At 35.8% G+C, this 21,170-nt stretch overlaps 1 protein-coding gene across 1 annotated transcript in view; it reads left to right on the top strand.

The window, feature by feature from the left end:
- kntc1 (kinetochore associated 1) overlaps positions 1-21,170 on the top strand; it is a 130,753-nt gene that overhangs the window by 53,425 nt on the left and 56,158 nt on the right. Inside the window, 14 exon segments of the mRNA XM_058777423.1 lie at positions 1,143-1,286; positions 1,551-1,607; positions 2,911-2,982; positions 3,115-3,234; positions 5,922-6,065; positions 12,382-12,477; positions 13,143-13,246; positions 15,060-15,162; positions 15,326-15,460; positions 15,894-16,013; positions 16,216-16,288; positions 19,254-19,321; positions 19,443-19,771; positions 20,951-21,123. Coding sequence (XP_058633406.1) covers positions 1,143-1,286; positions 1,551-1,607; positions 2,911-2,982; positions 3,115-3,234; positions 5,922-6,065; positions 12,382-12,477; positions 13,143-13,246; positions 15,060-15,162; positions 15,326-15,460; positions 15,894-16,013; positions 16,216-16,288; positions 19,254-19,321; positions 19,443-19,771; positions 20,951-21,123 — 1,738 coding nt within the window.

Genomic DNA, 21,170 nt, shown 5'->3' with positions numbered 1-21,170 from the left:
TGCATTCAACAGTCTGTGTATAAACATCAGCTTCTGTGCCACTTTTGCAGTGAATTTTGTTGAAACTGTTTTAATTTAATTGGTAGCCATGTCTTATTATTCTAACTGAATTTGATGTAAGAATTTGACAAAAGATGATGCCTCCATCTAATAGGTTATAAACAGTTGCCATTCTAGAGATGAATATTCCCTGGAAATGAGTTTAAGGGTGCATATATTATCTCATAGTGGAAAAGATCGTTTCTGTCACTGCTGTGAAATAACCACTGCACAAAATATCAAAAGCTTTGGAATAAAGCTTCAGGTCAGTGTCAGGCCTAAACCAGCAACATTACCCACACACATGCAGCAGAATATTGTCTAATAATGTTATCAACAAAATCCCCCCAAAAATCAAGATATTTTATTATTATTTGAGTACATGTTGAAAGGTATGATGTCTAAAGCAAACTTGCCAGGAATTACAAAGCAAACTATGATGACCAGCAATTTTCACTCTACAAATTGAATATACAAGATGCACCGTTGATTTGCCGGTGTATATTTTATCTTCACAAGGGCGGTTTGGGTTGCCTTTTATGTCAAATACTTAAATTTAACCAATTCAGTCAATGAGAATACTATATACTGTTACCAATAACAACAAACTAAAGTTTTTATGTAAATGAATAAATATCTTTATGTAAATTGTGCATTTAAGAAAGGGCTGTAATGTAAAGAAAATCATTATTGTCAATTATTGCTATTGATATTATAATAATGATTAATATCGATTAATAGAATACATATAATGTTTTTGTTTTTGGATAAATGACTTGTCATAATCTGGCTACACAAAACATTTTGATACATGATGTTAGTTCAACACAAGTTATAGGAAACTACCATTATAATGAAGCTTAAATCTGTGGTGGCATTTTTGTTCATTTCGGTGGCATATTTGCCACAAGCCCCTGTTAATTTCCGACCCTGGTATGCAGTATTTTCTACTGATATAATTAAATTTGTATGAAGGTGCTAAAAAGTCCCTGATGTTTTCTAGATGATTTTAATCATTTTTATTTGTTTGTTTTATTATTAGTCAGCATTGTAACTTGCTATAGTTGTTTCTATGATAATCATGATAAGTGGATATTTTCCAGGGTGAGTTTGCCAGGGAATTTGATGAGAGCTGCCTGCATGCTCTGCTGGGCTCTATTTCATCTGACATTGCATCACAGGACCTAAGTCTGTGGTTTAAGGGTGCTGTGGTCCCATTTGTATGGAGAGTGTTTCCCAAAGGACAGGTATGAGGGCAACTAATATACTTGACTTTAAACGCCATGTTTTCAGATCTCATTGATAACATCCTTTTTTTGGTAATGAAATGCAAACCAAATGGTTCTTATATGTTCTTACTGTAATCTCTCTTTTTTTTAAATACATTTTTCATTTATTCTCCTTTCTAAGGATGCATCACTGATTTTTAAAAGAAATTAGTAAATTGTGCTAACACTTACGTTTAAAAAACAAAACAAAATTCTAAACACTTTTGTTTTAAATATAAACAGAAAATACTTGCCAGGTGGTTGGAGCAACGTGCAAGGAATCTGGAGTTAACAGAAAAGGTAGTGAACTCTTATGAGTATTTTATTTATTTTTTATTTTTTCTAATACAAGTATATTACTTTTTAAATGCAGCCCAGAAAATAAGCCAGCCATTTGTGACACTTTCTGTCTCTACAGTGTCAGGTTGATGATACACTCTTTGAGCAATGTTGCTGCGCAACTTTGGGAAATATTGCCATCATTGGGGAACCAAATGAGACACAGAGCCCACGACCGATCTAAAATATCCAGATAGAAATTTGTTACCCATTCTCAATGGAAAAGTTCCCAAGCAACATTGCTCAAAAAAAGTTGCCTGGCAAAATTGCTCAAAAAGTTGCCCCGTGTATTATCAGCCTCATTTGCCATTGTGACAGACATTGATCACGATCACATTGTGTGGCCAAATCTCACTTTAGAAAGTGTAAAAAAATGTGGGGAAAAAATGCATCCCTCTACAACATCAGGTGACCGCATGTAATACACATCTATAGGTAGATGCACTTTACTAAGGATATGAAAAGCCCAGCAAGTTGACTGTCTTTGGTACACTACAGTTTTAAGGAGAAATGTTCAGCAATGATGTTGACGGATGAATTTGCACATGGTTTATCTTTAAGCATAATAAAAACACCAGACAGACATGTAAAAAACTTGATTTTCACCACAGGGGGTATTTAAGGTTTTTATTAGCATTGCACAGTAAGTGACATTAACAAATTTGGTCCCACTTTATATTAGGTGGCCATAACTAGTATGTACTTACATTTAAATTAAATATTTGGTAAAATGCACTTATTGTGTACATACATGATTTTACATTTTACTTATATTTTTAAAAATACCTATATGTAGTTACATCTGTAATTAATTTCTGTAATTACATTTATAATTACACTGTTGACCCGTCCCTTACACCTAAACCCACCCTTAAACCTACCCATACTACCAAACCTGTCCCTAACCTTACCCATATCCCACCTCAAAGCAGCAAAAGTGTTTTGCAATACAATATGAACACAATAGTGCATAGTAGTTAAGGCCACCCAATGTAAAGTGTGACCACAAATTTAATTATTAGCCGCCAAAACTTCATAATTAATATATTTAGTCACAAATATCATAGACCCTCCCCCAACGAAAGCCAAAGCGGTAACCGAAGACTTGTATTAATACCAGATGAAATCGTAGTCTGTCTGGTGAACCAGGTGCAAATTGGCCGAAGTAAATGCAAAGACTATCTTTCACTCAAGTTATTTGATTTGTTTTATTATTATTATTATTATTATTATTATTATTAACTTACTTTTTTTTTTTTTATAGAGTGACTGGCCTCATAATGGACTGGTCCTGGCTGAACTTGGCTTGCCTTGCCTCTGGAGGTCTATGGGTTTGGTAAATGTCAAGTTTGTCCCTAATTTTTAATCTTTTTGACCATATTCCTGGTAGATTAAGCCATTGTGAGAAATAGTAGTACTGACCAGAACAATACATTTGTCCTCAGATGAGAATTAAATTGTTTTTCAGGCTGAAATCTGTGGATCAGAGGAAGTGCAAAATCTGAGGTCTCTAGTGGACAACCTCAGACAGCTTTGTGACCTCTACTCCAAATACAGCTGCCATCTTTCACTGTCTGACTATGAAAGGGTGAGTATGAAAGTTTAGATGTTCCAGTATAACAGTGGCTGTAAAAGTTTTGTACACACACAAAAAAAAAAAAAAAAACTGTCTAATAATAGTAATTAATAATAAATAGGGGTTTAACGGTATGCGGTTCCAAATGGAAGTGATCATCCCTATCCCCTTGGAGTGGGGACTTTGGAGTGAACAGGGCGTGTCATTATGTATTCGTTTGGAATGCACTTGGTGAAGGGAGCGTAATTTACTCATCTTCAGCTGGGATGTTCCTGTGACAACGCAGCACGGTGTGCGTCAGCAGATGTCACTGTTTAAATGTCAATAGTCTTTTTATTGTTGTTAGCATAACTGTTGCAAATAAACAATATTTTTATATATTATTTTTTATATATTATATAGCATATTTTAAAAACTTTTTAAAATATAAAATGTATGTTTATTTGCGGCATGTCACTGATTTTATCACTGAATCATTCATTTATTTGATTCGTTTGAACGGCTGATCCATTCAGGAACGAAGTACCGTCTTTAATGACAATGACTGTCTTTATTGACACTAGATTCGTTTAAAAACGCAGCTCATGCATAAACAAAATACCGCTGTGTTTGAATGGAGATGCGCAGCGGCTCAGCTGTTACTTTGTCGGAAACTATTTTCATTGACGAAATAGAGCAAAATAAGGCAATACCGTTGTAGTCAGAAAATACAAGTCACTTAAATATTAACTTCTTGTTTAATGAACTGTTGTATTAAATCAATCACATTTGCAAACTCCCTTAATCATTAAAAGCTGTCACTCATCTTAGTTTGCGATCTCACAAAACTCTATTATAATCAGCTCCTTACACTGCACAGTGAATCTCTAATTTACAGTCTGTCTTCGCGTTGTTTGTTATAATGAGTGGATACGTCTGTAAGTGATAGGCTACATTACTCAACGCAGCCAAACACGTTGTGAGTACGTTAGAAACCTTTGAAGCTCCTTCAGCGCAAACTCAAATATGCTGATTGGGTCAGTCGCACGTTTCTCCTAAATATTTTTTTCATAGTCGCACGCAGTAGCCTAGTTTTCAGTCTCAAATGCAACTGAAATGGTCACACTGTAGAGCCCTGAGTAATATTAATCTAATAAAAACTTAGTGTTTGACATGTGAGCAATGCCTTAGTGACGCCTAATCTTTAGCTAAGCAGTATTGTATTATGTGAGTTTGACAGAATAAACTAAGTTTTATATAACATACGAAAACTAAGTTTTACTTGTAAGTTTCCTCTCCCGCGTTGATTGCTTCTCTCGAACAGACCATGTGCTGAAGTATGCTTCGATAGTGCGGCTGTGTGAGTGCGCGAAGTCTCTCGCCGCAACGCAGGTAAAGAGGAGGAGGGGTTGAGAGCGAATTCTATGGTACACATAATACAAGTTTATTATATTTATTTTTAATGTAGTGTTTCGTCAATGTCCGTGTTAATTTATATAAAAAAATATTATTCTAAAAAAAACTCCACTCTTTCTGTTTGGGGGGGCCAATGGGGTGGCCGGTGCCCCCCAGCCCCCCCTTGGAGGCGCCACTGCTGTCGAGGCCCAGAAAAGTATGAAAAGCATCGTCAGAATAGTCCATCTGCCATCAGGGGTTCAATCTGAATTTAATGAAGCAACGAGAATACTTTTTCTGCGCAAAGAAAACAAAACGACTTTATTCAACATTTCGTCTCCCCTGGTTCAGCATAGCGCCATTTTGGAGAATATCCACTGGACGCAAGCAGCGTATGCTCTTCTGTGTCAGCCACGCCACAAAGAAACAGTGCTTTCGGTTTTAGTTTGTTTGACACATACTGTGCCAAAGCATAATGGCCCAAAACACAACTTTAAAGACCTTTTATGTAAGAATAAGAAGTTTAAATGGGTTTTAAAAACTATACCCCGGAAGACCTATTGTTTCATATTGTCATATGACCACGATGATATCGAGACAGTTTTGCTATCGCGATACCACGTTATTGATAATATATAATCATAATGATATAATGGTAACAATTTATTTCGATAGCCCACTTTAGACATTCTACTAATAGTAAGTAACTTTGCAACTACATGTCAACTAGCAGTCATTAAATTATTAGTAGACTGTCTACTTAAAACTTCTAACAATTTATTTTGATGGGTCCACAACATACTGACTATGAGAAACTCTGCAAGTATGTCAAGTTATTGTACTAACCCTAAACCTACCCTACTGAGAGTTAGAAGACATGCATTTGCAAATTAATGAGAATTAGTTGACGTAGTTACAAAGTTACTTATAGTTAGTAGAATGTCTAAAATGGACTATTGAAATAAAGTGTAACCAATATAATTAATCCTCAATAATAATAATAATAATAATAATCCTTTAAATAAACAAAAGACAACATGCTAGTGTTTCCACAATAACATCATTGCAGTTTTAATATTTTAATACCTGTTTTAAATACCTGTAATATTTTAATACCTGTTTTAAATACCTGTAATGTTTTAATACCTGTGAAATTTCGTAATTCATCACATGTTCTTTTTAGAATGCTTGCGGTTTTTGTTAGTTGGTTTTGGACACATTAAATGTGTTTAATTTGTCTATAAAATGAAATGCTTTATTGATATTCATGATGCATTGATGAAATATTCAGAAAAAAAACCTCTCTTGTATATGTTCTGTGGCAGGGAAGCACACGTAGTATGGCCTTTCTGATGCTGGATAAGGTGCAGGCCCCAGAGCTGATTCCTGCAGTAATTAAGAGTAGCATTGAACCCTATGCTCTTGAGAACGGATTGGATCTGGACCAGACCCTCTTACACTACATCAAGGTCACATTTATTTTTCTTTGTGTTGTTCATTGAGTTAAACATAGTAGTAGTTAGGGCTGGGCAGTATACCAATATATTATTTTAAAAACAAGGCAATACCATTTATATCAATATAAAGTAGTTTGATACAAGTGCATCTTGAACAAAAAAGCGGAGGAAATAGAGTGAGCTGCTGCAGGGAAAGTTCAAAAACAAATTTGTCCTAATCATGAGACTTGCTTTATATTAAGGGCTTTAAAATAACTCATAAGATATAGTTAACACGTATAGTTTAAAGCAGCTTGCCCCGTCAGATGCTCTGACAGATGTACTTGTAATGCATTTGATATGCGGTGTTTTCCTGAGAGCGTAACTTACATTTCACAGGTATATTCTCAGTCTGTAAATGTTAGAAAGTCATGGAAATATTTCCATTTTGCTGTCTGTAGTGGATGAGCCTTCTGTATGCGATTCTCCACTAAACTTCACAGACTTCAGTGAACAAAGTATATTAAAATATACATTTTGCAGCATACAAATATTTGTTGTTGGGCAATAAATGTGCTGTATGTAGAATTTTAAACCGATAAGGTAAGTGGATTTTTTTTTTTTTTTTGTATTTACAATTTTTTTTGTATTTTTTTTTTTTTTTGTTGCACATAATATATAGCATAGCCTACATCGTTACATTTACTTTTTTTTCATAGCCTTTAATATAAACATTGTTTCATTGGACAACATTAGGCAGGGTGTAAAATATTTTATTTACTTTTTTTTTAATAAATGCAAGTTTGTTTGTTTTTTTTTGGTTTGTTTTTTTTTGTTGTTGATTTTATTTTTTTTAGAAAAAATTTATAAAACATTGAAATATATCTCGTATATCGCAGTCGAGCCAAAAAATACCAAGATTTTTTTGGCCATATTGCTCTAAGGCTGCAAAAATTATTCAGAAGAATAATCACTATGATGATTATGGGTGACACAATCAATGAATTAGTAGTGGTTGACAAATATAATTACCAAGGCCAATATATCTTTATTGAAAAAATTATTTCCAGTGCATGCTAACTTGCCAGATTACCGAGTGCACTGTTGGTTACAGTGTTTACTTCCTTTTATGTTCACATTTTTTGCAGTCACTTTGATTGTGAACAATCCTATAACAGAATCGAGTTTCTATCTAAATAAATTTCTTTATTTTACAGATTTATTTTTGATCTAGTTCAGATTATTTTCATATTCATTTTAAAATGATATGGTTTAGTAGATATTATGTTAAAATTAATATAAAATTTCAGCGATTCTTATACTTTTTTTTTTTTTTTTTTTTAATAGTGTGATTTGTCATATATTTATATCAGCTTTATCTTCATCAGACATCAAACCAGTACTAATTAGGAGTCAAGACAAGTACCTGGAAAAATTTGTTGATCCCTGTTAAGATAGCCTCACAATGGTAGACTGTTTTTTGCATGAGAGGTGTGGTCCACTTTAAACTTGTCCACAGGATCAGACCATCTTACTCACATTTAACATGACCAACCACTAGCAGTTTTTGTTTTGTTTTTGCCAGGGCTGGGAAAAATGGTAAATTTAATTATTGTTTAGAATTTAAGAATGAATTCAGTTTATATACACATAGCTTATAAAGTCAGAAAGGACTGGCAAGTTGAAGTGCTGTTTCTTTTTATAGTGATGTTGTATGAAGTGGATGTTCCCACTACTGATATGTATTTTAATTAGTCATTTTATTACATATTTAGCATGACAATTACTTGAAATTGAACAAGCCTTTAACTTAAATGGACATTAGATGAAGTTTCAATATGCAGTAGGGGTGGAACAATAAACCGATTCGTGGATTGATTCTGCAGTTTTCCGAATGCATCGTGATTCTCTCTGGAATCAATTGTGAGCGTAGTTTTTAACAGCAGATGGCGCTCTAGGCAAGTTTTTAACCGCACACTCAAATGCTCATGAAGAACAGTGACTGTGCATTAGTGATGGAAATTTTTATTCTTTCCAGGGATTTGTTCACTTTCAGTTCGTTCACCAAAATGATTCGTTCACTGATTCGTTCAGCAACCATTTCTTCAAATTACATATATACGCCAGCAGGGGCCGAAAAAGAGTGCCTTATGTGTCATGTCTAAAGTCAACGATTGTACTGCATTACTAATTCTTGCAAAAAACTGATTTGATTTTATTAAAATGTGTAAACTACTCATTAAATAAATAAAATAATGTTCAGATGAAAAACATAAGGTTTTCTTGCATAACTAACTTTTTAATTATTTGGTCAGACTTTTACAAATTCATAAATTGTGGAGTTATGTTCTGTAGCCTATGTTAAATATGAAAATATATACCACGGTACCTGCTGCGCTTTGCATCCACTTCCTGCTGATTGCTGAATGAGACTGACTCACATGCTAAAATGACCGACCTACCTGGTACACATTCATTCACGAACGACATGTCATGTACCAGTTCAGACTCAAAACAGCGACTCAGTCAGTGATGGGCATATTTGTTCAGTAGATCCAACCAATTATATGCCCCTTCACAGCCCGAACTGGAATGCTATTCGCTGAGTGACGCAAATGAGACCTAACCAATACTGTCACATTTTTTGTTTGTTTTACATTTTTTAGAGAAGTGCATGACATGACTCAAACGTAATGAAGTTATTTTTATTTAAAAGAAGAAAACTGTTCAAACATAAAACAACAACAATAAAAAATAAATATTACAAAATGCACACAAAACACCAGTGCTTAAATAGCCTACTCTGTACAATAGTCAAGTAAACTGTTCAAAGTGCAAAATATACCAAGTCTAAAACACAGTAGTGCAAAAATACAAAATAAGGGCAACATTTAAAGTATAAAATAAAATATAAGAAACACTGGTAAAGAGTAGTGTAAAGTTTAATCAAGTAAACAAATGTACATTTTAAGTTTCTCTTCAAATGTAATAGAAGCAGGTAAACAGTACTGCAAATATTAAAACTAAACAGTATTTAGAGTGCAAAAAAAAAAAAAACTCAAACACAGCAGTGCAAAAATACAAAACAAAGTCACATGGAAAAAAAGATCCTGACACATAAGCAGGGATAACAACAACAGGATTATTTTAGGTTGGCATTTAAAAATATCAGTTGTTGGGCCTTAGAGGGGCTGATTCTGCTGCTTCTTTCAGAGATTATCTGTCCCATCTTGCTGAAAATTCTCTCTGATGGAACAGATGTTGCCGCAAGGCAAAGCCTTTCCAGCATAAGTTGGGTCAGTCTGGGGTAGATCAGTGCCCGGTTTTGCCACCAGAGTAGTGGATTGGAGGACCAAAACAGCCTCTGCTGAAGAACTTGTTGTCACAAGACCTGCAACTTGTTCATTGAAATCACCCCACACCAAGCTTTCTTGTGTTTCTTGTGGTGGCGGTGGTGGTGATGCTACTGCTACCTGTTGCTGCTCTGTTTGATGTGCTGAGGAGGACAATCTCACTCTCACAGCAGCATTTTTGAGTCTCTGGAAGGCTTCATTTGCTTCATGATCATCTAAAAAGTCCCTTTTTTTTTAACCTTGGGTCCAGTGCAGATGCTTCTGAGAGCAGATGGTGAAATTCAACCTTGTGGAACCTGGTAGTCATATCTTTGGTAATTGTCTCAAGCATGTTCATGATAGGTTTTCTGAACCCTCCTGATCTCAGGTATCTTGTGCTTATTTCTTGGAGACGCCGTGAAAGCAGGATCACCTTTGAGGCAGTCACATAGCTATAGTGAGCAAAAACAACAATTACATTTAATAAATGCAGTATAGTAATTAATAATGAATAATACTAATTTTCTGCATTACTGTGGCAATAACAATGCCACTTACACTGTAGTTTATCTTTACATTTTACAGTCTGCAAAAGCTGTTTGCAAAAATGATTGTTCTAAGAGTATTGTTACATACCTCTCACCACTTATTTCCACTGTGACTTCTTCAAATGGTCTTAAAACCTCACAGGCCTCTTCCATTTCTTTCCACTCATCCTGTGTCAGAGTTTCCAGTCGGGCATTAACCAGTGCAAGTGTGGTGATGATGGCATCCTTGTTATCAAGAAATCTCCGTAACACATAAAATGTGGAGTTCCATCATGTTGGGCAGTCTTGTTTCAGTTTTAACTCAGGCAAACCCATCTGCTGCTGAGTTGCCTTAAGTTTTTCAGCTGCCACTGTACTTCGGTGCATGTACCCCACAATTGCTTTAATCTTATTCAGTGTATTTTGGATTACACTGAGTCCACCCCTCACAATCAAGTTAACTGTGTGGGTAAAGCATGGCAGATGCTTCCATAAGGTTTTGTGAATGGCCAGGCTTATGTTGTGAGCATTATCACTAACACAAGCTATTATTTTGTCAGTTATGTTCCACTCTCTGGAAATTCTTAAAAGATTGTCTGCTAGATTGTCTGCAGTGTGCCTTTCAGCAAGTTCAAAACAATCCAACAGACATGACTCCATTTTAAAATTTTCAATGAAGTGGCATGTAACTGACATAAAACCACATGTGGCCCTAGATGTCCAGCAGTCTGTTGTGAGGCACACTGCTGATGCCTTGCCAACTTTTTCCATAATTTGTTCATGAATCTTCGAAAACATTTCTGGAATTATTGTTTTTGACAGGGTTTACCTGCTGGGCAATATATAAGGGGTTTAAGGCCTTTGTAAATGCTTTGAATCCTCTGTCCTCCACAACAGAAAAAGGTTGCAGATCCAATGCAATCATCCTTGCCAGGTCCTCATCCACTGTCTTTTGTCTGAGTGGGTCAAGTGGCCGAGCCACAAAATGTGTTAGAGTGGTCTGTCCTGCTTGTCGTCCATGTGGGACAGTCGTATGAGAAGTGCTGGTAGTGGCGGGTGAGGTAGAAGGAGGTTGTGCAGTGCTGGTACTGCTGGATGTTCCAGGCTCCTCAGCTTGTTCAGTTTCCCTGTTTTCATTATAATGGTTAAGTGTAATTTTTTTTTCTTTGCTGCAAATATACCAACACGAGCAGAGTTCTATCATTCCACAACTGGTTCTTTTCATTCACGAACGAGATGTACCAGTTTGGTCATTTCGTTCGCGATCGACATGCACCAGTTCATTCAACTCGTTCACGAACGAGATCTCTCTCTCGTTCAGACTCAAAACAGCGACTCGGTCAGTGATGGGCGTATTCGTTCACTACATTCAACAAATCACATGCTCCGTCACATCTCATACTCAAAGGCTATTGGCTTGAGGTTTAGTCATTCTTTGACAGGGTGAAACAGTCCACACAACTACCCGGTTCACTGATGTGCGCATGCGCTGCTAATAGCGCCGCGCTGCTGTGGATGGAGGAATTTCAGTGAACGAGAAATATAAGTCAATGGATTACGTGAACGAGGACGATTCATTCACTTAAGATTTGTTCAAAATGAACGATTCATTCACGAACGTAACATCACTATTGTGCATTCAACTGAGTAATGTAAGTGTTTAAATGACTTACTGAGCTGTTTTTGACAACCCAGGTGAAAAACAAGTACACTCATAATGTACTTAAAGTGCTCTCTTTTCGCGCACTAATTTTGTACTTAATATGCTAAAAATGATCCTTTAGTACTTAAGGTCAACTTAAGATCATCTAAGTGTGCTCAACTGTGCTATTTTGAGACACCATGAATATTAGCTAAAATGCACTTTTGACATACTACCTTTGTATTTAAATAATGTATTTAGCTACCACTTGTAGTACACTTGAGTGTACTAGTGTATGAAAGATGGGTTCAAGTCATAACTTTATTAGAGCTCAACAATTAATAATGGCCCCCTGACTGTAACCCTTAAAAAATATATGTACATGAAATATTTACAAATTAATTGATATCTAATAACATTGTGTGATACCATATATTGTGAAACCGTGATATTTTCTGAGGCAGTTGTCATACTGTTCAATTAGCTTGAACATATAAGGCTATTCACAGGGACTGAGGAAGAACCTTTAGTGTAGCCTCAGGACATGAAAACCGAAGCTGCATTATTTTTCATGTTAAACAGTCAAAATTAGTCCAAGAAATTAACTCCCTTTCCCAGTCCTAGTAAATGTATTTATAGTTATAAAAATATTAATTTCACATTTATTACACAATTACAAATATATGAATTACTCTTATTGTAGCAGCTTTGTGTCTTGTTCAGGTAAATACAATTTTGGTTCTCATGAAGACTGATCTATTTGGTAGTGATTTAAAAACGTGTGCCTTTTTTTATTTTATTGTGCTATCAATTCATATTTTGATCATTTTGATGTGCTTTATTTTTAGGACTTGCTAGACTGTTGCAGTTCTCAAATCACCTCTCTCTTCACTGAATGGGAGGCCAAAGCTGTGGCTGTACTGCACTGCATGACAGACACTAATGTGAGATCAGTTCCTTCACCTAATATACTGTACACTGTTACATAGTATTACTGTGGATTATGGTTTATTCATTAATAATTAGTGATACATCAGAGTATTTAGTTAAATACTTAGAATACTTTGACTGTTACATGCTTTTTTTGGTAGGGATGGGCAGATCATGTAGAGGTATCAGTACTGGTGTTTTGTCACACTAAATAAAGACAAAGATAAATGTAACCCTTATTATAATTGGATTATGATGGTTGTACTTTTTTATTATTATTGTTTTAAAAAGTTGTAATTTAAAAGTTTATTTAATTTATAGTTAATTCGTAATTTAGTTTATTTAAGTCATAATTTGCTTATACCTATTTAATGTGTAAAATAATTAGTTTTAAATATTACTCATTTTAACTTTGAGCTTTGTGTATGTTTATGTATATGTGCATATGTATATATCTCATTACAGCTAAATTTTTACACTAACATTTTTTTGGTCAACCTATTTTGAAGCATTCTTACTGACAGCAGTTTAAGAACTAGATATTGCTGAGAATGCAGTGAAGTTGAGTAGGGTTGTTAAATGCTGTCAGTGTGAAGGCCTACTGCTAAGTTAACTTTAAATTCCTATTTTAACCACAGTAGGTTCTGTTGGCTAAAGCTTGTCTTTTAACATATTTTAGAAAGTGATGGATGCTGTGATTGAAATAATGTATAAGGCCGTGGTGCCCTGGAGTGACACCATTGAGAAACTTGTTCAGCAGCACCTGGAGAAGGAACATCCAAAGTGAGTGGTGTGGTAAAGCATAAAGAAGCCGTTTTTTTCCTCTTGTTGTTTAGTAATAATTATCTACAGGCCATTTCACGTCACTTGTTTAATGTTCCCCAATGGATTCAGCTCTGTAGAATGAGGCTTCAATGTTAGCTCTGGCACCACATTGTAAAGCAGCAGTCAAAGTTTACAATATTTAAAATATCTGCAGCTGACCTTTGAAAATGCAGCCCATAATTTTTGACATTTGGTCCAAATTATTTATTATTACACCAGTGGTTTAAAACAGAAATATCAGAATAGGATTATTTTACACGATTTTCACTAAATACATTTACACCCATTTTAGAAGTTTGAGTTCAGTTGCACTAAAGCAATTTTGACTTCAATAATTCAAAAATGTAATGTAGACATTTCTGACTGAAATCATACTGGGGACAACCAGGGTAATGCAATTGTAGCTTGACTCCGTCCAGCTTGTCTACAAGTTAATCAGTCTACAGTTGGACTCGCTTTCTTCAGTTGGTCTACAATGTTCCCCTGGGGGGCCATCCCGATCTCTTTCTGGGGGGCCTATAAAATTAGAAATTAAACTGAAATGCATATTCAGCAGTAAAATAAATGAATACTACCAACATCTAAAAAAAAGTAGTGCTGTCTGTCAATTGATTAAAAAAATAACAAATTAATCACACTTTTTTTTTTTACTATTTGCATATTAATATATTTATATTGTCATAATTTCACATTGAACCTCCCAAATTAATGTAGATACAACATCAAGATGGTATATTTTAAATATGTGTTTAAAGGCATTTTTTTTTTTACTAAGCAGCCTATAATAATGAAAGTCGGTATCATTGATACCTGCTACTGGTGTATCTATTAAATGAATTTCTCCCTCAATTTTAGCCATTCAACATTACAGTACAATTGAAAAACTTTATTTTTAACATTTAATAGACTATGAAAAATATATCAACTTCTAATTTAAGTGAACTTAAAAAATCTTCATATAAACTATAAATTGTATATGCATAAACTATACAGATTAATCTTTATCCAAGCTACAAACATTAATCTGCAACTAGAGTAATTTCTCTTTTTCTTTTGTTCTTTGATGTACATCAGTCACAGACTGCAGCAGGTTTCACTTTTAAAAAGCAGCGCTGTCTCTTTAAAACTTGATGCACATGACGCGGACCCTCGTGAAACCTCCTGTTTTCTCCCAACTCTTTACGGTCATTTAGGACTTTATAATCCATTTAAGACCGTGTTTATGAGGTCACTCGCCCATTTTGACATAATTGTGTGTTTTTGTCCATTGAAGCACAACTGGCGCGCTAATCAGATGTGGCTCAGCATATGCATACAGCCGAACATGCAGACTTTCAAACTACCCTTCATTTGATGATAATATTCATCCAGTTTCTGCTATTTCTCACCTTAAATTATGACAGATAGCGCTGTCTTTATACTCATTTAAATTAGACTTGTGTATATCTTTTAACCCCCTCACACATGTGCTTGTCAATGCTGCCATCTATTGATGTTGCAGTCTTCGGTAGATTGTTGTTGTTGTTGTGTCTCTTCCTTTTCTTTTCCAGTGTTGCCACCTTGTGGACAAACTAATTAGTGCAAAAACAGTTCAAGACATATGTGCGACTCTTTCCTGAATTTGATTGGCGGCCAGATTGGGCCTGCAGGCTGCCAATTGAATATCCCTGATTTAGTACATCAAATTCAGTTAGCACTATTTCTAAGTTACAGGATATGTAACATGTAATGGAGTATAATTTGTGATTCATAAGTGTTTTCATACTTACAGACAGGAGTTGCTGAGGGAGGGTTACAGATTGATGGAAATAAAGAAGCTTCTCAGATGCTACGGTATCCGAAGCTTAGCCCTTTCTAACACTCGTGATATCATGGTAAGTTTGTCTTCAACTTTAAATGTCCTATTTTGTGTTTTATATGCAACAGTTGACTATTCCATACATCTTTAAAGATGTAAAGTTTTTGACCACAGATCTTTGTATCACCCTCTATGTTCCTGCAAGTACCTGATGTTTTACTGTTGCTTGCTTTGCTTAGATGCTTGTGAGGAACATTCTAAAACAGGACCTGCCTACCTCTCTCGATGACTCACTGAAGTTAATTGAAGCCTACAAACTAAACCCAGCAGAGATCCACCATCTTCACTGCATCCATCTTATACAGCATAATAAGGTAACACTCCCAGAGAATCCAAGAGAAAATGTATTATTAGTAGAGCAGTCGTGCATGGCATGGTATAAGGTAAAAATATTATGGACCCTCACATCTCTATTTAGAAGCAGATGTCCTCAAATGGATATATATATATATATATATATATATGTATATATATATATATATATATATATATATATATATATATATATATATATATATATATATGTATATGTATATATGTATGTATGTATGTATGTGTATAATGGAAAGTTCTTGGCACGGGTTATTAATGGAAAGTAGTTTCTTTGCAGGGTATATATAAGATGCATATCTCTAACAAAGTCATATTAAATATATTGTAAAACCATAATTAGCAGTTTCAGCTGGAACTGTTGAGAAAGTAAAAACATTTCAAGTGTGTTGTGACATTTGTATGTTGTATTTACAGAGGGAGAAGTGCATTGAACTGCTGAAGAATCTGCCCCATTCTGAGGCTGAATTTGTGATTGAGCGAATGGTCTGTTGGGCAAGACTTGAACTTCAAGACAAGCGACATATTTCTGAAGAGGTCAGAGAAAGTGAAAAGAAATTGTGATGTGGTTAACCTCACAAGCCTTTAAAATTATATAAATTATATTCTCCACATTAAAATTCTCATTTTGATTTGAATTGGTATAATACAAAAAAAAGCTGTTATAGTTAATGTTGGACATTATCCTTTCATCCATTTATCAAACATTTTCTGAATTCAATGTCTTTTCTTTCAATAGCAGAAGAAATTACAAATGCTAATATCGCAGATTATGGTTGAAGCTTTGAAGTACCTGCAGAGCATTCAGACAGGTGAGTACACAAATTTGTGAAGTACAGTATTAATTCTCATATGGAAATTTTAAAATGCTAACTTTTTTTTATACTCTCATCTTCTTAGTGTCGGTTTTATGCTGCAAACTACGCTGTTCATACTCTGTGCCCTCCTTCACAGATAGAATCCTCTCCAGTCAGACTACTATTCTAATCATGAATCTTTGTTTACTGATGGCTCTCAATTTGCATCGTTTTCATCCTTACCTTATTTGATCAAATTTCTCACTTCAACTTCTTTGCCTTTGTATCAAAAAATAAATTTTCAAATGGCTTTATGTGGATAAAATTATCAAAATTATTGAAAACAATCACTTCTAGCAACAAGGCTAGAGAAAGTTTATTCATACACATTTGAGTAATTCTAAGAGTGTAAAGTTGATGAATAATGAAAATAAAATCAAATTGGCTCTTAAACATTCATGTTCAAAATCATTAAACTCCCAAAGTCAAAATTGATGCAGAGCATATTATTGTTTAAAACCACCAATAAACACTGCTTGAGGGTGCTTCGCTTCTGTTACCTCTCTACTGCGGTCTTGGCCCAACTGACCAGTTTTTCTTTAACTGAAAAAGCTTTCAATTCACTGATAATCTTTGGCTTTCACATTGCCACTGCTTTCTTCAAATTCAACAAAATATTTTCAATGAGAATTAAATCTGGAGACTTCTCAGGCCACTCAAGAACATTTTATGTCTGATCCCTGAACCAAGCATAAGCATATTTGGATGTATACTTTGGGATGAGTGTCCTGCAAGAAAATCCTTTGATCATCATCTTCAGTCTTTGCACCAAAGGCATCACAATTATTGCCAAAATGGCCTGATATTTCAAAGAATCCATGATGTCCTTCATACATTCATGATTTCCACTTCCTGCAACAGTAAAACACTCCCATGACAAGACTGGTCCACCTTCATGTTTGACCATGGAGATGGTGTTCTTCTGCTCATTAGCTTTGCCTTTTTTGGACCAGACATACCACTGATTCATGGGTCCAAAAAATTCTAGTTGGGTCACATCACTCCATAAAACATTCTTCCAGAACTCCACATGTCTATCCAAATAAATTTTAGCATGTTCAAGTCGGTGTTTTATGTTCTTCTTAGACAAGAGTGGCATTCAGCAAGATGCCCCAACATGAAGGCCATACTTGCCTTGTGTTATACTCTGCATTGAAATGTTTTATCTCTTTTCATCGGGTCATCTTTAGGGCTTTTCACACTTGAAATTGTTAACCCTGGATCATCCTAAACCCCGGATAAGCGGAAATCTGGGTTATCTGTAATCACGTTTCACACTGCTCATGCTATACCTGGGGCTAACTGTTAATCCTGGGTGTTCATTAACAGACATTTCACACTGTACATTCCTAAACCCCGGTTAACGTTCTTATTTGCATATTTGCGGTGTCACTGTCTCTGATTGGACGAACAGTAGGCAACCTGTTTACACGGTTTTCCCGCATCTTGCCAGTTATTAAAAACGTTGCCGCTTATGTCTTTAGATCAGCAAAGATCAAGGAGCAGCTGATCAGCTGTACAGGCAGGGATAGCCATTTTTAATAAATTTAGTAGCAGAGCTACTGCAGGCGATTTAGTGCTGGAAATCCGCACAAAGACAAGAAAACAAAGACAAAAGTACAAAAGAAAGAAAACAAGGAGCAAAGTATGTGAATATCTTCTCACCGGCTGCAGTTTACACAACGCGTTTCCTGTTACTGACATGACATGAGCCTCGCTGCTCAATTTCTGATTGGCTGTCTGTTGCCAAGCGTCCAGCAGCAACAAGCAAACACCGCTCCGTTTCACACTGAACAAACTTAGCACCGCAATGCGGGGTTAACACCAATGTGGTGCTAACCCTGCCCCGGAGCAGGGTTTCATAACCCCGGGTAAAATGCGGTGCTAACACCGCTTTCAAATTACAGGTGTGAAACGTGTCTTTACCCGGGGTTAAAAGCGGTGTTTAGAACGGGGTTAAGCGCAGTGTGAAAAGCCCTTTTGAAGTTTGCCCTCCTTTCGTCGGGTCATCTTTGATGAAAGTATCAGAAGGCTAGACTAACCTGTGCTGAGGAGCATGTTGTGTGGACAGAGGAGAACTGGTTCAAAGTTCACTTCAGTGATGAAAGCAAGCTTATTAGGTCCAATGGTAAACATAATGTTCGTTATCAAACTGTGGAAAGACTGAAGCCTAAGTGTGTAAAGTAGTCCGTGAAAGGTGGAGGAGGAAGTGGAAGGTTTAGGGGATGTTTTCTGCAGCAGAGGCCACTTATACCGCTACATGGCAGAGTGAATGCAAAGGTTTATCAGAACCTCTTGCGGAAACATGTGGTTCCTTCCCTGCGTTCATCGCCTAATCAGCTAGCAATTATGCAGGACAATGCCCTGTGTCACACAGCAAAACGAGTAAAGCAGTTCCTTGAAGCTGAAAACATTGAAATAATGAAATGGCCAGCCCAGAGCCCTGATCTAACCCCGATTGAAAATAGCTGGAAAAACAAAGTTATGACTAAGAAACCCACTACTGTAACTGAACTTTGGAAGAGACTGGAAGAAAAGTGGACCAAGATCACACCAGAGCAGTTTGAGGGACTAGTGATATACTGTGGCCGCAAGATGTGCTGAAGTCATTCAAAGCAAGGCCCTGTACACTTCCTACACATTTTTGACTGCTGTAACCTTCAGAAATTTTAGTTGTAATCTTTCTTCTACAATAATTGCTTTTCTCTATTTTAACCACTGTGTTTTCCACAGAATTAAGGGTTTTTGTTGAAGTGCCTTGGCTGTTTTTTGAAACACTATTCTACTAGCGTGGTATAGCCAAAATTCCTTCAAATTTTGAACAATGAAGATTTTCTAAGTTTGATAGCCACTGTATATACTTTTTATTAGCTAAGTTGATTATCCTCAAGTTAAAGTTTCCTGTCCTTTCTTCTTGTAGATGATGCCTTCAAGAAAACTGAATATGAGAACAATCTGAAGATGTTCACAGCCATTGCTCATCTACAGGTCTCAATTTATTCATAAATGGATTTTGAGCCATTTAATGCCACATTGTAAACACATCTAAAAATTCTGCAACAAATGGGTATGTTTGTTAAGAAACATTTTATATTATTTTATATGTTAGGAAGACTTTGACATCTTCTTGACACCAGAGGAATATGATGATCCAGTAGTGAGACATAAGTTCAACCAACAGCTCATCACTGCATATGAGAATGCACAAGCATGGCGGCGCTCAGGAAAACAACACCCTGACAAGCTTTCAAGCAGTCATTTGAATGGCAATGCTGCAGTAGCCAATGATCCAGATGGTAAAACGAAGACACTCTCAACTGAAGCTGGGCTACATCGATTGGCCAGACAACTGCAGAAGACAGAGCAGGAACTTTGGGCAGACCTGGCTCTGAGAGCTCTGGATGCTGGAGATGTGGAGAAAGCTTTACAGATCCTCAGGTGAGGGGGAGAAAAGAAGGGTGAGATCTAAAAGTACTATGAAAAAAGTTCTGCACATATTTACATACCCCTTGCAGAATATGCAAGATGTTAATCATTTTAACAAAATAAGATGGATAATTTTTTTTTTTTTTACTTTTTAAATTGGATGATAAATTGTTTATATTTTTGATTGTGGCAGTCATGATTGTTATTGTGTTGTTGTGATGCCAACATTTTGACTTCAATGATACCTGACTAAAATATTTTGAAATAATTTTTTATTCATTCTTAAATCGCCAACAACTTTAAGCAGTCCTGTGCTGCACGGGTTTGGCGCGGCCAGTGTTCATGCAGGGAGCTGAACCAGAGCGCTGCACACACAATGCCCTGCTGTCGCATGTTGACACAACTCAGGAAATATGTTTTGTATGACTTTGTTATTAAAGCAATGTCATACTTAAAGTATCAGTACTAGTAAAATGAGAAATCATACCGTTTTTACAAGCAGGTTAGGTATCACGATACCTTTTTAGTACTGGTATAAATTTTCCTTGCAGTCCAAGTCAGAGTAAGGACAATAATAAGAATATGATTCTCTGTTTTTCTCTGCATTTCTCCTCTTCTCTAGCTTGGTTTCTTATCTAGTTAAATAAACCTTTTTTTTTTTTTTATCGTTCTGTAAGTTGCTTTGGATAAAAACATCTGCACAACCCTCCTTTGGTTCCAAACCAATAAGACTTTTGTTCATCTTTGAAACAAAAATACATTTTAATATTCTTGAAACATTTTTTGTATATCCATTTAAAGTCTACCAAACTGACGTATTCAATCTTCAAAAAAAGTCCATAGAAAATTATAACAAGTTTTTTTTTTAAAGAGACAACTGCTTATATGCACACATACATGATCAGCACATTCATAGAGCGCATTAAATTTGGTAAACATAAGTTTGACCGGGCCTGTTTGACATGTGAGAACAAACCTTGTTGGTTCCTGCTCAAAAATCAAGCACATTTGAGCAAATGGACAAAAATTGGTGAAAGAAAATAAAAAATTGAATTTGTGTTTCTGAAGATGAAAGGTCTCATGATTTTGGAATAACGCGGTTGGGTAAATGACAGCACTTTCAATTTTGTGTGAACTATCCTTTTTAACTTTTAATGTCTTCTCTCATATTTTCCATTTCACCTCACACAGTGAGTTATACAAGCACCACTCGAACTGCAGCACAGGACAAGTTCTGTTCAGCACTGCCCAGCGCATCTCTCAGATGCTGGAGGAAAATGTCCCCATGGTTTTGCCTGAAAAGGTTAACCTCCCTGCTGTCATCCATGGGCTGGCCTGTCAAGCTATTACAGTCTGCCACAGCGGTACTGTAACACTTCCACATTTCATATTCTCTTAAAGTGATTTTATT

The sequence above is a fragment of the Onychostoma macrolepis genome, chromosome 05 (assembly GCF_012432095.1).
Source record: "Onychostoma macrolepis isolate SWU-2019 chromosome 05, ASM1243209v1, whole genome shotgun sequence".
Lineage (NCBI taxonomy): Eukaryota > Metazoa > Chordata > Actinopteri > Cypriniformes > Cyprinidae > Onychostoma > Onychostoma macrolepis.
Note: the sequence above shows the minus strand (reverse complement) of the source record. Positions and strands in the feature narration are given on the sequence as shown.